The sequence below is a fragment of the Spermophilus citellus genome (genome assembly GCF_964194105.1).
Source record: "Spermophilus citellus genome assembly, chromosome: 13".
NCBI classification, from domain to species: Eukaryota; Metazoa; Chordata; class Mammalia; order Rodentia; family Sciuridae; genus Spermophilus; species Spermophilus citellus.
In genome coordinates, this window is record NC_138193.1 from 11,186,990 (window position 1) to 11,206,093 (window position 19,104).

The 19,104-nt window shown below is 34.0% G+C and overlaps 1 protein-coding gene across 1 annotated transcript in view; it reads right to left on the reverse strand.

The window, feature by feature from the left end:
* Positions 1–19,104, reverse strand: part of TSGA10 (testis specific 10) — a 108,508-nt gene that overhangs the window by 17,412 nt on the left and 71,992 nt on the right. Inside the window, exons 14-15 of the mRNA XM_081265374.1 lie at positions 18,823–18,933; positions 15,819–16,004 (exon numbers count right to left, since the gene is read on the reverse strand). Coding sequence (XP_081121500.1) covers positions 15,819–16,004; positions 18,823–18,933 — 297 coding nt within the window. The remainder of the gene's footprint in view (positions 1–15,818; positions 16,005–18,822; positions 18,934–19,104) is intronic.

A 19,104-nucleotide genomic window follows, 5' to 3' on the forward strand; every position in this document is an offset into this window, starting at 1 on the left:
CTCCAAGAAAGATAATTCATGTTTCAAATTTCTTTTTTTGTGTGTGTCAACATACCTTATATACAATCAGAGATATGATAAATTGTGGTATAAAGGTGTATTAAGAATTGTAATGCAAAAATAAATAAATTTTTAAAAAAAACAAAGCAAAAGTAAAAAAAAAAAATTCTTTAAATAGGGCTGGGGCTGTAGCTCACTAGAAGAGCACTTGCCTAGCCATGTGAGGCACTGGGTTTGATCCTCTGCACCACATAAATAAAATAAATGCACACTGTCTATCTGCAACTACAAAATTAATTAATTAATTAATTAATTAAAAAATAAAAGAAATCAGGAATTTTAAAAATTCTTCAAATAAAATCTGTAAGTAGGGTGTTCAACTGGTCATTTAAAAAAATATACTTAGGGGCTGGGGATGTGGCTCAAGCAGTAATGCGCTCGCCTGGCATGCGCCGGGCGCTGGATTCGATCCTCAGCACCACATAAAATAAAGATGTTGTGTCCACCGAAAACTGAAAAATAAATATTAAAAATTTCTCTCTCTCTCTCTAATATATATATATATATATGTGTGTGTGTGTGTGTGTGTGTGTGTATGTGTGTGTATACACACACACACACACACTTAGACCCAAACCTTTTCCCACTTAAAAAACTTCCACTCCTGATGCTAGCTCAGATATACACATTTGGTCTATTATTCTATTTGGATTTGCCACTGTTTCAGTTACTCTACAAGTGTTGTGGCTAAAGACAAAATGTTAGTCACTGTTTCATTCACAGTGCCCATTTTTCTATTCTTGACTGACATGTTGATATGAAATTATAATATCATAAAATCATCACAATTTGATAATTTTCTAGCACTGACGCCTCTGAGGGGAAAAGATTCTGGGAAAGTGTAAATTAAAAATACAACCACTTATGAGAAATAAGAGCATATTTTCAAAACCATAACATGAGATTCAAGTTACATAAATGCTTTCAAATGCTCAAAATAATTTTATCTCCCACCCTTTACTGGAATAAGGCCTTATGTAAGTACACTGCCACCAACAGAGAAATATATGTTTTCTATAATGTGAAAATAACAAAACTGAGAGGTGACGAAATTCACGCAGTTTTACAAAGTGCTTTTACCAATACAAAGCACTAAATATTGCTCTTGGCTTGTTATTTGGCCACAATTCATTCCCACTTCTCCAGCCATCCCTTCCCACTGCACTCATTCTAATTCATTCTTCATATCAACCTTCTATCCATATATCTACCCAGCCATCCATTCCATATTTATGGAGTATACTCTATGTTCCAGTTACTGTGCCTCAATGTATATTCAAGGGAAGTAAGATGATCTATTATGTAACCTCCAGAACACCGAGGGACTCATGCATCAATCAAATAATGATACAGATGAATTTAAAATACATATTAAGAAACTATTTCTGTCCAAGCATCTGTAATCCCAGAAATTCAGGAGGCTGAGGCAAGAGGATTCCGAATTCAAAGCCAGCCTCAGCAAAAGCAAGGTGCTAAGGAACTCAGTGAGACCTGTCTCTAAGTAAAACACAAAATGGGGCTAGGAATGTGGCTCAATGATCAAGTACCCCTGAGTTCAATCCCTGGTACTCCCCTCCAAATAAAAGAAAAGAAAATATTTCTGGAGAAAAGTATTTAACAAAGGAAACCGACCTAGACTGAAAAAGTCCAGGAAGTCAGGAAAGACTTCCTTAAGTAGCTGACTCTTTTATTTTTTTATTTTTTAGTTGTAGTTGGACACAACACGTTTATTTTATTTATTTATTTTTATGTGGTGCTGAGGATTGAACCCAGGTCCTCGCACGTGCTAGGCGAGTGCTGTACCACTGAGCCACAACTCTAACCCCATAACTGACTCTTTTTAAAGAGAATTTTTATTAGCATGTTAAAGTTATACATAAATATATAATAATGGGATTATATACATAATATTGAGGTCCATTTTGATATAATCATAGTACCTGGATATGATTTGCTCCAGTTCAGTTCTCAGTAATATCCCCTTTCCCTTCCTTCCTCCTTTTCCCTTTTCTCTATTTAGCTGTTCTTTCTTCTATATATTTATAGATTTTTAAAAATTACTGTATTATAGATATACATAAAGGTGAAATTCACTGTGGTATATTCATACACAGGAGAGTTTGGTCAGTTTCATTCCACAGTTTCTCTATCAAGCAATGAGACTGAAGCAGAAATTAAGAGCCTTCCAACAAAGAAAAGCCCAAGATCAGATAGATTCTCATCCAAGTTCTACCAGATCCTTAAAGAACTAATGTCAATTCTCTTCAAATTATTCTACAAAATAGAAATAGAAGGAACACTCCCAAATTCATTCTATGAAGCCAATATCACACTAATACCCAAATGAAACAAACACACATCATGCAAAGAAAACTACAGGCCAATATCTCTGATGAACACAGATCAGAAGTCCTTAAGAAATACTAACAAACCATATTAAAAAACAGTAAGGCCGGGTGTGGTGACACATGCATGTAATCCCAACTACTTGGGAGGCTGAGGCAGGAGAATTGCAAATTCAGCAATTTAGCAAGGCCCCTAGCAATTTAATGAGACTCTGTCTCAAAGAAAATAAAAAAAAGGGCTGGGATATGAGCGCCCCTGGGTTCAATCCTCAGTACCCAAAACAAGACAAAACAAAAAACACCAGTAAGAAGGTAGTATACCACAATCAAATGATTGCATCCTAGGGATGCAATGTTGATTTAACATACACAAATCAAAAAATGTAATTCACCAAATAAACAGAATTAAGAACAAGAATCATGTGATCATCTCAATGGGTGTGAAAAAAGCCTTTGACACAATCCAGCATCCATTCATGTTTTGACACTAGAGAAACTAGAGATAGAAGGAATTTACCTCTTTATTATAAAGGCTCTATATGACAAATTCAATGACAACATCCTTTGAATGGAGAAAAACAAAAAGCATTTCCTCTAAAGTCAGGAACAAGACAAGGATGTCGTTCTCACCGCTCCTATTCATTATAGTTCTTGAAACTCCACCAGAGCAATCAGACAAGAGAAGGAAATTAAAGGAATACAAATAGGAAAAGAAGAAGTCAAATTATCTATTTGCTTATGATATGATACCTTATCTAGAGACACAAAAAAACTCTACCAGAATACTTCTAGAGTTTATAAATAAATTCAGCAAAGTAGCAGGATACAAGATCAACATACATAAATCAATAGCTTTACTATATTCCAGTAATGCAGAGAAAGAAATCTGGAAAACTATCTCATTCACAATAACCTCAAAACAAAAAAATACTTGGGAATAAATCAAACCAAAAAGGTTAAAGATCTCTGCAATGAAAACTAGAACAATGAAGAAAGAAATGGAAGATGATCTTAGAAGATGAAAAATTTCCATGTTCCTGGATAGGTAGAATAATATTGTCACAATGCCTATACTACAAAAAAAATGTTATACAGATTCAATACAATTCCCATCAAAATACCAATGATATTTTTTACAAAGCTATAAAAAAATTCTAAAATTCATTCGGAAGTACAAAAGACCCAGAAAAGCCAAAGCAATCCTGAATGAGAAGAGCAATGCTGGAGGTATCAGAATACTTGATCTCAAATACATATGAAGACTAATAGAATAGACGAGAAGATACAGAGACAAACTCCATAGATACAGTCATCTGATACTCAACAAGATGCCAAAATCATTTGTTGGAGAAGATAGCCTTTTTTAAAAATATATATATATTTATTTTTTAGTTGTAGTTTGACACAATATCTTTATTTTATTTATTTATTTTTATGTGGCGCTGAGGATCAAACCCAGGGCCTTGCATGTGCTAGGCAAGCGCTCTACCTCAATCCCAGCCCCAGAAGATAGCCTTTTTAAAAATTTCTTACATACATGACAATAGTGGAGTGCATTACATTCATAATTATCCATTCACAGCACAATTTTTCATAACTCTGTATATACAGTATGTTCAAGCCAAATTATGCCATTATACATGAGCTCTCTTATTTTTTTTTTTGCATTACAATTCTTAATACTGAATGGATTAAAAAATGTGGCATTTATACACAATAGAATATTACTCAGCACTAAAAAAGAATGGGATCATGACATTTGCAGGGAAATGGATGGCATTAGAGAAGATTATGCTAAGTGAAGTTAGCCAATCCCCAAAAAACAGATGCCCAATGTTTTCTCTGATATAAGGGGAGTGACTCAAAGTAGGGTAGGGAGGGAGAGCATAGGAGGAAAATTACTTCTAGATAGGGAATAGGGGGGTGATTCAAAGTGGGGTAGGGAGGGAGAGCATGGGTGGAAAATTACCTCTAGATAGGGAATAGGGGTGGGAGGGAAAAGGAGGGAGAAGGGGAATACCAGAAGATAGCCTTTTTAACAAACGGCACTGGAAAAACTGGATATCCATATGTAGAAGAATGAAACTAGATCCCTATCTTTCACCTGCATAAAAGTCAACTCAAGGCAGGTCAAAAATCTAGGAATTAGACCAGAAACTTTGCAACAACTAGAAAAAACATAGGTGCAACACTCCAACATACTGATGCAAACACCAACTTCCTTAACAAGACCTCTAAAGCAAAAGAAATAAACCCAAACATGAATAAATGGGACTGCATCAAATTAAAAAGATTCTAGAGCAAAGGAAATAATTAAGAACTTGAACAGAGAAGTCTTTACCAGATAAATCTCCAAGAGGAGACTAATATCCAGAATATATAAAGAACTCAAAACAGCACCAAAAAACAACCCCATTAATAAATGGGCATAAGAATTAGACAAGCATTTCTCAAAAGAAATACAAATGGTCAACAAATATATGAAAAAATGGTCAAGATCCCTAGCAATCAGCAAAATGCAAATCAAAACTAGAATGAAATTTCACTTCATTCCAGTGAGCATGGCAATCATCATGAATACAATTGCAATAAATGCTGGCAAGAATGTGGGGAAATAGGTACACTCATATACTGTTAAGGGGTTGCAAATTAGCCCAACCACTCTGAAAAGCAGTATGGAGATTCCTCAAAAAACTAAGGATGAGGAGCTAGGGCTGAAGCTTAGTGGCAGAGCGTTTGCCTAGCATGTGTAAGGCACCAGTTCAATCCCTAGCACTGCATAAAAATAAACAAAAATAAAGGCATTCTTTCCATATACAACTACAAAAAAAAGAAAATTAAAACAAAAACAAACAAACAAACAAAAACCACTAAGGATGGAACCACCACATGACCCAGCTATCCCACTCCTTGACATTTATCCAAAAGATCTAAATTCAGCATACTATAAGGATACAGCCATATCAATAGTTATAGCAGCACAATCCACAATAGCCAAGTTATGGAACCATCTCAGATGCCTGTCAACAGATGAATGGATATAAAAAATGAGGTATATACATACACAATACTCAGCCAAAAAGAAGAAATGACAGCATTTGCTGGTAAATGGATGGAACTGGAGAACATCATGCTAAGTGAAATAAGTCAGATTAAGAAAGTCAAAGAGCAAATTTTTTTTCTCATATGCAGAAGCTAGAGAAAAATAAGGGAAAATAAAGGGTGGAATTCCATAAAAAGTAGAAGGGACATCAGTGGAGCACAACAAGTGGTTAGAGGGGAAGGAAAAGGATGGGAAAATGCAGAAACTATGGAAAGAAACAAACCAAATTATGCTATGTACATATATGAATATATCAGCAAATTTTCCCTTTATGTATATCTATAATGGATCAATTAAAAAAAACTATAAATAAAAGGAAGATTAGTTGAGTAGAGGAAGGGGAACAGGAAGAAGGAAGACCAGAGGGAAAGAGGAAGTAGTAGTAGGGACTGAAATGGAGCAAATTATACTGCATACATGTATTATTATGACAAAATGAACCCTATTGCTACATATAACTATAATGCACTAATAAAACATTTAAAAAACAAACTACAATGGGTTATTATCTTATATTTGTTATCATGTCTGTTATCAAAAAGAGGAAAAATACGTGTTGGTAAGGCTATGGAAAAAGGAAACCCTTATATACTGTTGGTGGGAATATAAATTAGTATATCCATAATGGAAAACAATGTTTTCTTCAAAACACTAAAAATGGAATTATCATGATTCAGCAGTCCCTTGGGTATATATCCAAGGGCAATGAAATCAGTATGTCAAATAGAAACCTTCATTCTCATATTCATTGCAGTGTTTATTCAGAATAGCTAAGGCATGGAATCAACCTAGGTGTCCATCAGTGGATGAATCAATAACAAACTTGTGAAGTATCTATATAGCTATATGAATACTACTTAACTTATAAAGGAAGGAAATCTTGCATTTGTGACCAGGATAGATCTGGAGGACATTAATGTTAAGTGAAATAAGACAGGCACAGAAAGACAATTACTGTGTAATCTCACTTACACATGGAATCTAAAAAAGTTGATCTCATAAAATCAAGAGAGTAGAATGGTAGGGCTGTTACCCAGCGCTGCAAGTCCAAGGTACAAAGCTTCAGTTAGGAAAACAAATAAGTTCTAAAGACTTATTTTATAGCACAGTGAGTATAGTTAATAATAAGGTACTGTATACTTGAAAACTAAGAAAGCAGATCTTAAATATTCTAACCACATACATACATATAAAACCAAGTATATGAGATGATGAGTATGTTAATTAGCCTGATTCATTCCACAACATAAGCAGATATTAAATGGTCATATTAGACTCTGTAAAAATATACAGTTTTCACTTGTTAATTATATTTTAGTAAAGCTGGGGCAAATAAAGCTAGGGAGAATTCACACTGAAAGGAAGGGAGAAGAGAAAGAAGGTTAGAGTGGAGGAAGAGAAAGAAATAGAAGACAATAACAAGGGATGTCAAAACCTGAAGTTCTTTGATTGAAATGATCCACTAAATTGATAAATCTGTACCTAGACTGATCTAAAATAAAAAAAAAAAAACTCAAGAGAATCAGGAATGAAAGAGGAGGGTTAGGAGTATAGCTCAGTGGTATAGTGCTTGCCTAGCATGTGCCCTGGATTCAATCCCCAACACTGAACACACATATACACATGCACACACACAAAGGGGGGGAGAAATCAAAGAGGGTAATGTGACATTACTAAATAAAAAGAATTATAAAAATAAACTATAATTATATCCTAATGAATTACTGAGATGAAATGAATGAATTTCTACAAACACAAACAACTAAGACTAACACAAGAAAAAAAAATACATTAACTGAATTACCTAAAATAACAAAGAGTTTTTTTAGTAATACTTTCCCAAAATAACAGACCATATCCAAGTGGCTTCACTGGTAAACTTCATCAAATTTTTCAAGAAGTGTAATGCCAACTATATACAAACTTTTATAAAGAAAATCAAAGAGGAAGACACTCATTCTATGAGATCTGATTACTTTGATACCAAAACCAGACAAGGTATTACAAGAAAACAAAACAAGATACTCTTAAGAATATAGACACAAAATCCTTAACAACAACACTGGAAAACCAACAAGCATCATAAGAAAAAGTTATTAAACCATGACCAAGTAGGATTTATCTCAGGAATGTAAAATTGGTTTAGCATCTGAAAATGAATTAATGTAATAAACCATACCTATAAAATGAAAACACATGACCATCTCAGATACATAAAAAAAGCATTTGACAAAGTCCAAAACCCTTTAATGATTAATATACTCTTCCAATTAAGGAGACAAAGGAGTTTGCTTACTCAGTCTAATAAAGGACATCTTCAAAAATCCCCCTTCCTCTATCCTTTCCCTCCTCCCTCCCCCTGTTCTCTTACCTCATTTATTTATTTGTTTGTTTTATATATATTATATATAAATATGTTATATATTTATATGTTATATATATGAAGTTCTTTTGGCACATGTATATATGTATATAACATGCTATTGCTTAATTCATTCCATATTACTACTCCTTTCCCTTCTTTCCTCCCTCCCTCTCATTTTCCTTCTTTTACTTATCTACCTTATATTTTTCTTTTTACAGCAGCACAATTCATAATAGCCAAATTATGGAATCAAACCCGATGCCCATCAACAAATGAATGGATCAAGAAATTGTGGTATATATACACAATGAAGTCTTACTCGGTCATAAAGAAGAATGAAATAATGCCATTTGCTGATAAATGGATGGCAATGTAGAAAATAATGCTAAGTGAAATAAGCCAGACTCAGAAAACTCAGAGCCAAGAAATGTTTCTTCTCATATGGAGAAGCTAGAGCAAAATAAAGGAAAGAAAGTGACAGGGAAGAAGACGGAATATCATAAAGATATAAGGTAGATATCACTACTTCTATTCAACACTATACTAAGTTCTAGCCAGGGAAATAAAACTAGGAAAAAAATCATCCAGATTAGAAAGGAAAAAATAAAAACTATCTCTATTCAGAGATGATATGTTCTTAGATATTGAAAATCCTAAGAAATCCAATTAAAATCTATTAGAACTAGCAAACAATTTCAGTAAAGCTATAGGATACAAGAAAGTCACAGTATACAAAAATCAATGACATTTTTATACCCTTGCAATGAAGAATCTAAAATTAAAAATTTAAAAATTCCATACCAAAAGGAAAAAAGAAAGAAAGAAAGAAATCAGGAGGCATGGTGGCACATGCCTATAATCCCAGTGACTGAGGCAAGAGGATTGAAAGTTTGAGGATAGCCTCAGCAATTTAGCACAACCCTGTCTCAAAACATAAAAAGGGCTGGGGATGTAGCTCAGTGTAGAGTACCCCTGGGTTCAATCTCTATTACTAAAAGAAAAATCCAATTAAAGTAGCATCCAAAATAATAAAATACCTTAAGAATAAATTTCACACCAAGAAGGCATAATTTATACTCTGAAACAACAAAAAGTTGTTGAAGTAAATAAAAGATCTAGCAATTGGAACTATATTCTATGTTTATGTATCAGAAGACTTGATATTATTAGGATGTTCATATTTCCAAACTGTCAGTTCAACACGGTCACTATCAAAATCTCAGGGGACTTCTTTGTAGAAATAGACAATCTGATCCTAAAATCCATATGGAAATTCAAAAGACCCAGGACAACCAAAAAATTCTTGAAAATAAAAACAAAATAGGAAGACTCATACTTTTTTGTTTTTTATGTCAGTGTGGTACCAGTATAAGGATAAACACACAGATCAATGGAACAGAACTGAGAGTATAAAATAAGTAAAGTGTCTATGAACTAATGATTTTTGACAAGGATGCTGACTGAGTTTATTTAATAGGGAAACAAAGTCTTTTGGACAAATGTTGCTAAGACAATAGCACAGCCATATGCAAAAGAATGAATGAATCTGTACCATGTACTTCACACCATGTGCAAAAATAAATTAAAATGGACTAAAGACCTAAATTGGGGGGAGGGCGGGTTCATGAAAATGTTTAAATGTTGCTTTTTACTGAAGGTTGCACAACTCTGTGAATATACCAAATACCACGGAACTGTATACTCTAAATAGTGAACCATATAGCATATGAATCATTCTTATTAAAGTTATTACAAAACAGTAGTCCAAAATGCAGAATATAACTAAACCTGTATGTATTTTTTTTTTTTTTTTGGTACTGGGTATTGAACCCAGGGGTGCTTAAGCCATGTTGCCAGCCCTTTCTCATATTTTATCTAGGAACAGAGTCTCTTTCACTCAGTTACTTAGGTCCTTGTTAAGTTGCTGAGGCTGGCTTTAAACTTGCAATCCTCCTGCAGTAGCCTACTGAGCCACTAGGATTAGAGGTGTGTGCCACACCATGCCTGGACTAATGCTGCATGAAGAGGAAAATATGTAACTTTGTGTTTTTAAATATTTTTTTAGTTGTTGATAGACCTTTATTTTATTTATTTATATGTGGTGCTGAGAATCGAACCCAGTGCCTCATACATGCTGGGCAATTGTGCTACCGCTAAGCCACAGCCCCAGCTCTACTTTGTGTTTTTTTTTTTTAATTTTTTTTAGTTGTACTTGGACACAATATCTTTATTTGTTTACTTTTATGTGGTGCTGAGGATAGAACCCAGTGCCTCGCACGTACTAGGTGAGCGCTCTCCGCTGAGCCACAACCCCAACCCCCCCTTTTTTATTAGTACACTGTAGTTATATATAACATTGGAGTTCATTTTGACACAATTATCAAGCATGAAATAGAATTTGCTCCAATTCAGTCCCTAGGATTTCCCCTTTCCCTTTCCTTTTCCCACTCCATTCCCTTTCTTCTACTGTACTCGTCTTCCTTCTATTTATTTAGAGTTTTTCTTTAAATTGGTGCCTTATAAAAACACACAAGTATACTTCTGTATGTATGCAGGCAGTTTGGTCAATTTCATTTCACTGTTCCTCCCATTTCCCATCCCTCCACCTTTCTCCTCAATCCCCCTCCTCTACTCCACTGATGTCTCTTCTATTTTCACGGCATTCTCCCTACACCTTTTCCCCCTTATTTTGATCTAGTTTCTGCAGAAAACTTTAAATATCTGCAATAGAAAGGAAGAAAGGTCTAAATCTAGTGCTCTAAATATCTACTTTAAAATAGGAAAAGAATAGTAAGTGCACTCAAATTAGGCAGAAGAAAGAACTAATAAAGTAACATCTAGATTGCTAAAAAGAATCTTAAAACTGTAACAAGATGACAAATATACCGTTAAAAACATGAATATCAGAAAGCCCTTTATGTATATCTATAATGAATTAGAAGATACTTCACAGAAGATGACAGATTAGTGACCAATAAGCATGTGAAAAGCTGCTCACCATCACTAGTAATGATGAAAGTGCAGGCTAAAATGACAAATGTAATAATGCCATACACCTATTAGCAAGTCCTGGAGAAGATGCAGAGTGACTGGCACTACCACCCAGAGCAAGCGGGAGTGGCACAAGCACTTCAGGAAACCACCAGTCAGTTTCTTAAAAAGTCAAGCAGACTTACAGTAAATTGGAGGGTGGTGGTGATGGGTTTTCCTAGCTTTTTATCCATGATAAATAAAAACTTATGTGCACACAAAGACTTGAAACAACATTTGCAAAAATTTTATTCATAATGGTCAAAAACTAAAAGCAATTTGTTATGGACTAAATTGTGTCCTGCCCTACTCCCATGTTTGTATGTTGATGTCCTAACTACTAATATGACTGAATTTGAAGGTAAGACTTTTAGAGATGTCATTACACTTAAATGGCCAGGGATAGGGATATAGCTCAGTGGTACAGCACCTGCCTAGCATGAGTAAGATGAATGGATAAAGAAAATGTGGTATATGTACACAAGGGAATATTACTCAGCATTAAAGAAGAATAAAATTATGGCATTTGCTAATAAATGGATGGAACTGGAGACTATCATGCTAAGTGAAATAAGCCAGTCCCAAAAAACCAAAGGCCAAAATGTTCTCTCTGATATGCAGATGCTAACCCATAACAAGAAAGGGTAGGGAGGGGAAGTATAGAAGTTCATTGGACTAGACAAAGGGGAATGAAGGGAAGGGAGGAGAGATGGAAATAGGAAAGATAGTAGAATGAACTGGACATAACTTTCCTATGCTCATATATGAATACTTGACCAGCATAACTCCATATCATGTACAACCACAGGAATGGGATCCAAATTGGAATGGGTTGCATTCCACGTAGGTATAATATGTCAAAATACACTTGTCATGTATATCTAAAATCAACAAATTTTTTAAAATAGGAAAAAAATGATTAGGCATATACCCAATGGAAATTCCTACCTATGTTCACCATATGAAAGAATATTTTCAACAACATTTTGTGCAAACTGGAAACAATTCAAATATGTTCAAACAATTCAAATAATTAAAGAATAAATAAAAAGAAAAAGAAAAGGATGAACTAGCTGGGCATGGTAGTGGACACCTGAAATTCCAGCTATGTGGGAGGCTGAGGCAAGAGGATCCCAAGTTCAAGGCCAGCCTGGGCAACTTAGCAAGACCACATCTCAAAACAAAAACACAAAAAAAGGAATGAACTAACATACAACAATATGAATAAAGTTCAAAAACATGCTGAAAGAAAGAAGCCAAAACACAAATAAATGTATACTACCTGATTCTGTTTATGAAAAATTCTAGAAAATCGGCAGATCTAATCTATGGTGATAGAAAGCAAATCAGCAGTTGCTTGGAGATTTGGATGGACGACTGCAAAGAGGTTTGAGAAATGTTAGGGAGATGATGAAAATGTTCCATATCTTCTGTAATGGTAATTATAGAAGTATAAAATTTGTCAAAACTCATTAAATTGTATACTAAGATGAGTGTTTGTACTTTATGTAAACTATACTTCAATAGTTGATTTAAAAATTAAATTTACCAACAGTTCATTACAAAGTAAACACATGAGATAGTGAAATGTTGCACTGCTATATGAAAGTACACTTTGAAACAAAAGTGTTATTTGAGCAAGTTATTACACAATAATAAAATATTTTCAGCAGAAGAATATAGAAATAATGAACTGATATGAAACTAATAGCAGTCTCAAAAATAAAGCAAAAATGAGAAAATCATTCAGAGGAAAATAAACAAATTCACAATTACAGAGGAAGATCTTAACATATCTCTTCCAGAAATTTGAAAATGGGTTGGAGATATAGTTCAGCAGCAGAGTACTTGTGTAGCACAAACCAGGCTTGATCTGCAGCATGTATGTATACATGTACTCTCTCTCTCTCTCTCTCTCTCTCTCACACACACACACACAGATACATACACAAACCAGAAGTCAGAAGATAAAAATGCAAATTTAATAAATATAAGACTTCCTGACACTACTAAGCTTAATCTAATATATAAGTATATGTGTACACACACACATATTACATATAATACATAACAATAAGTGAGCACACAAGCTTCAAGCTCACACAGAATATTATCAAATACTAAGTGTATACCCTGCTACCAGCAAGTCTTAACAGGTACAAAAGAACTGGCATCACATACGCAATTTTATCCAATCACGATGTTAAAAATATTAGACAATAAAAGATAAGATGCAACAAATAATATTAGATGCAAAAAAAGGAAAAAGAAAAATAACCCTTAGTCCCCTGTACATTGGAAATTAAAAAAAAAAAAAACTTTAGGGGCTGGGGTTGTGGCTCATCAGTAGAGTGGTTGCCTAGCACGTGTGAGGCCTTGGGTTTGATCCTCAGCACCACATAAAAATAAATAAATAAAATAAAGGTATTCTGTACAACTAAAAAAAATAAATATTAAAAAAAACTTTAGCAATAGCAAAGTCATAAAGGAAGCAGCTATATTTAAAACAATGGCAATGAAAGCATGACCCCAACACTTGTGGGCTACAGCCAAAGAAAAAGGGAAAAATACAGTCTTAGAAGAAAGATACAAAATCATGGAATGTGATACAATTATTTTAAAATTCATCTGAAACAGTTTAATAAGGGCCAAGTAAGGTCAAAATAATTTAGGGGAATATTAATCATCCCAGATATCAAGATTAACATAAACCAGGCATAGTGGCACACAGCTTAATCCCAGCAACTCAGGAGGCTGAGGAAGGAGGATCACAATTCAAGGCCAGCCTCAGCAACTTAACAAGACTCTGACAAAATAAAAAATAAAAGGACTGGGATATAACTCAGTAGTAAAGTGCCCCTGGGTTCAATCCCGAGAACCACAAAAAAAAGACAGGATGGCTAAGTAGACAACTGGAGTTGAATGTTATTTTTCTGACAAAGTATACTTATATTTCACTGAAGAAAGGATGATGGATATTAATCCACAAAAATAAGATTTCGCTATTTCAAACACAAAATCAATCTTAAGTCATTAAAGACATATTGGTGAAGGGCAAAATTCTACATAAAACTTTCAGAAGAACCAAAATAAAAGTATTTTTTAGTTGATCTATAATCTTTGTACTTATTTATGGGGTATAGTACTAGAACTTGATATGTGTATGCAATGTGTAATGATCAAACTGAGGTGGAAATTAGCATTTCCACCTCCTCAGATACCATAATTTTTCTAATTATTCAGAATGTATAATGTATCATTGATTACTACAGTTACCCTACTAGGCTAAGGAATATGGGAACTACCTCCCTTTCCCTAACTGTACTTTGGCGACAATTTTCCACCCACCCATTATCCTCCCTTCCCCTACTCTTCCTATCCTCTAGAAAAGAATATTTAAATAAAAATATAGGGAAGTATCTTTCTGGCCTTGGGATAGTAAGGAATTTCTTAAGGAAGAGATAAAAGCATAAGCCACATAGGACAAGATTAATAATAATTTTGAGTGCATCTGAGTTTAACATGGATTTGTATTGCAAGAAAAGGAAAAAGACAAGCCATTGATAAGAATAAGGTAATGATCATATCTTTAAAAGTATTATTATTAAGAATATATAGAGAATTTCTATAAATTAATATGAAAAAGATAAATAACTCAAAAGAAAAATGGGCAAAATTTAAAAAGAATCCAAGAGAAAATTCATCCAAGAAACATGAAAAGACCTTCAATTTTACCTGTAATCAAGGAAACACAAAAGTATGAAAAAATTAAATCTGACAATATCAAGTACTGATTAGTATTTGAGCAAATGATAACCCACGATTTTTGGTGGGAAAGCAAAACCTTAGGAATTTTCAAATAACAGAGTTGAAATCACAATTATCTTGGATCTAGTTATTCACATGAGCCTAGAGAGACATACAGCTGAGAGAAATGTAAAAGGTGATTTACTGCAAAGTATCTTATTAGAGAAAAAATTAAATTTCCTTCAACATGGGAATGATTTAAACAGTAAAATATTAAAAACACTACATGTACCAAAACAGATAAACTTCAAAATTAAAATGTTAATCAAAAAAGGAAAGTTGATCAAAAAAGGCAAGATGGGGTTGCTGGGGTTGTGGCTCATGCTAGGTAGTATGCTTGCCTAGCATGCATGACTCACTGGGTTCGATTCTCAGCACCATGCACCATATACAAATAAATAAAAATAAAGGTCCATCAACAACTAAAAATATATTTTTTTAAAAAAAGGAAAAATGGTTATATATAGTATGATAATATTTGAAAAAAATTTAACAACACAAACAACATTATACATCATTGGTAAGCAACACATCAACACGAAAGATATACACACCAACAATCAAGGAAGGAGGAAGGAAAAGGGTGAGAACTGGTATCTGTAATGTGCATTTTTAAGCAAGAGATATGAAGCAAAGGCAAATATTAGCATTCTTACATCTGGAGGGTAGGGATGTTTTTGTCTGTTTCATGACCTTTTTTGTACAATTTTTATGTTTGAAATATTTCTCAATTAAAAAAAGCTAAACATGGGGCTGGGGATGCGGCTCAAGCGGTAGTGCGCTCGCCTGGCATGCGTGTGGCCCGGGTTCGAACCTCGGCACCACATACAGACAAAGATATTGTGACGGCCGAAAACTAAAAACAAAATAAATAAAATAAATAAATAAAATGGCTAAAATAAAAAAAAAAAAAAAGCTAAAGATAATTGTTGTAAGGTAGATAATAGAGGAGAATCAGAATAAGTGTAAGGCAAATGGTCAGCAGGCCACAATTCACAGTATTTAAACAATTTAACTTCTTGTTAACACATTTAATTTGTGGAAAGTAAAACAAAACTCCTTTAAATATTATGCAGAATGTATTATAAGTACATTTTCCCAAACTTACTTGCTCAACTTCTCTGTTGAGAGCATCTACTTTTTCTTTTAATCTGTTACTCTCTGCTTCTGCAGTGATAAGTTCCAATTTGAGGGTATTGTTATCTGCCTCAGCTTGCCGGGCTTTATTTTCCCAGTTTTCAGCATCTTCATTGGCTTTTCGGAGTTGATCCATTATTTGCCGGTTTTCAGATTCCTGAAAAACAAATCTTAGGTATTACTTTAAAGCTCAACATATGATACATATTAAACATTATTTTCCAGGTCACTAGGAATCCACTTGCTACAAAGGAGCATTTCTAACATAACCTTGAGAAAAAACCTACCTGTACTCTTAGTTTAGAAAACTGGTCATCCAGTAGTTAACAAAAGGAAGTGTGATGAGGATCTGTACTGGCTCAGTTATTCCACTAGTAAATTTAAGTAAAGCTACTTACTTATCTTCAGGACCTGAGAAAGGGCTCTTATATTTATTTCCTTTTGTTCAAATGAAATTCTCATGGTCTCCTTTTCCATACACATGTTTACTGACCACTTGCTGGTCAGGTTTCTGAGCTTCTTGATTTTTGTTTCTGTGTATTCCTTCTTCATGACAACTTTACTGGGTTGTACACAGCTTCTGAATTCTTATATATCTTAAGTGTGGACTTCTGTAATTCTCTTGGTTTAGAATATTGCCTGTCTGACTCCTGCCTTTCATTCATAACCCCAGTCTTAACTTTCTTGATCATGGACTATAATTCACCTTTGCCTGCTATTCTAGTAATTTGCCCTTAATTGCTCAAAAGTAAAATATCAAAGCTTTGCCAAGGAACATTATTCATAAATATGCTTCCACATATAAATTGAACATATACTATAGAACCATTTCTTTTAAAACCTTCAAAATTCTATCATGAGTGGATTAACTGAAGTAGGACCTTTTTCCCAGAGGAAAAAATTCAGCTCCACAAATAATACAATATTCTGAAAAATCATAATTAGGCTATTTTAAAAAACAAATCTTGGGCTGGGGTTGTAGCTCAGCGGTAGAGCTCTCGCTTAGCACTTGCAGGGCCCTGGGTTGGATCCTTAGCACAACATAAAAATAAATAAATAAAATAAAGGTATTGTGTCCAACTACAATTAAAAAAATAAATCTTTTTAAAAAATACATTCTAAAAAAAATCTTACTATTACGGTTTGGCTAACCCATTCTAAAAAAATCAGTTATAATTCAGTAATTAATAAAAAGTTCCTAGATATCTTTCTCTCCTGTTAATAAATACCATATTTTTCTATAAAAAAAATCCTGGGCTAAATAAAATAACCAAATTGCAATAAGTAATAGTTTTTAAGTTTTTTTTCCATCTACACTATCCAATCTTTTATTCAGCAAGTATTCACTGAATATTTATTTTGTGTCATACACTGGATGCTGAAATAAGTAGTCATCCTTTCCATAAGGAAACTTTTAGTAAATTCCAAATCAAATCATCATCAAGCAGCTATTTCCCATTCTCTCACATAAAATACACTGTAATCTCTCCCATCTCTAAAAAACAAATCTCCATTGTCAGCCTTGTCTCTTTATCCTTACTTTATAAGCTTTTCATATCAGATTTATGTTCTCATTATTAAGTTTGCTTGATTATAAGAAACGTGTTGAAATTCAGTTAATATTGCCATCTTGTGGCCTCACATGAAAGATCTTTGCCAAGTCTGTTAAAATAGTTCTGTACAGCAAACTACTTCATAGGCTTTCAAGATTCAGATATTCTATTCTGCTAGGTGTGATGATGCATGCTTGTAATCTCAGCTACTCAGGAGGCTGAGGCAGGAGGATTCAAGTTCAAGGCCAGCCTAGGAAACTTAGTGAGACCCTGCCTCAAAATAAAAATTAAAAAGAGCCGGCAGTATAGCTCAGTGGTAAAGCACCCCTGGGTTCAATCCCCAGTACCAAAAAGAAAAAAGATTCAGATATTCCAAATGTGTCAGTAGGAACCTGTTGTATGTTTTCCATGATCATACTAAAGAAGATAGCTGAGTAAGGAATATGTGCTTTGGAAGATCCTGGTACAATAAAACATACATAAACTGAGTTTACCCACATCAACCTTTTCCCTCTTTAACTTTGTGTATACTTAATTTTCTAAGTCATTCTCTTAACAATGCCACGTAATTTCATGTAGTTAGATGGGGCTGTGCTGTCGCTACAAAAATATCTAGTATTTCTCAAAGACAGGAACCATTTTTTAATATTAAACTCAGTTTTATGACCAGGTAATATGCAAAAAAGGAGTCTGTACAATGTTTCTTCTGCCTTTCAACCACCCTCATAAAAGCTGTGTGGGGCCTAAGATAGGCAATTTTATAGAAGAAGCAAAACTGCTCTTCGGAACTCTTCATTCCCCCTTTCCCATCCAGTACCCAAGCCAAGCTCTGGCCATCCACAGGGCTCCTTGCAACATTCTACCTGCCTCAGCTGATATTTTTTGTAGTTGCTGGATTATACAAAAGATAATAGCTGAGTATGGAGTATGTGCTTTGGAAAAACCTGGTACATGTACCTCGTCAAACAGTTGCTAACATGAGAGAAATGCAAAGGGCAGTTAGTTTTCTGTCCTCTGGTCCTAAGAAACAAATGACTCCATCACAAGATGATCTATTCTGTTCTGCTACATAATCAGGTACAGCCACTTCCGTCAGAGGCTTGTAACAGAAACGTCTACTGTTTTCAAATAGAAGTGAGGCCAAGTTAATTCTGGCCTTTTGTCCTTCATCCAGTTAGGAAGATTTTGTTTAGTCTAGAATGTTTGTTTTTACTTAGCAAACTAAAAGGCATATATTCTGGAGCCACCTTTCTGGACATTGGCAACTTTTAAAATCTATAATTAACTCACCATTGTCAAAACTAAAATAAGCTATGTGATAAAGAGTTCATTCACCTGTTCTGATAAGTACAACTGATTACTAAGTTCACTCTTGTGAAAACTCTTAAAAATCATGAGCAAAGGAAAAAAATCTATACGTACTTCAGACTTCAATATATTCTTTAGCTTGTTAACCTCCAAATTAGTATCTTGGACCTTCTGTTTTATGTCATTAAGTTCATTATGTGTATCATTCAATTTTTTGGACAGTGCCTATGGGAAAAAAGATATCGAGATTTGAATACAACAAATAAAAAATTCCTACATGTAAAAAACATCAAAAATGAAAATTTAAAAGTTTGCAACAAGTAGGTATATAAAAAGTTAATATACTTAATATGTAAAACTCATATAAAAACCAAAGAAACACAAAAGCCCAGGAGC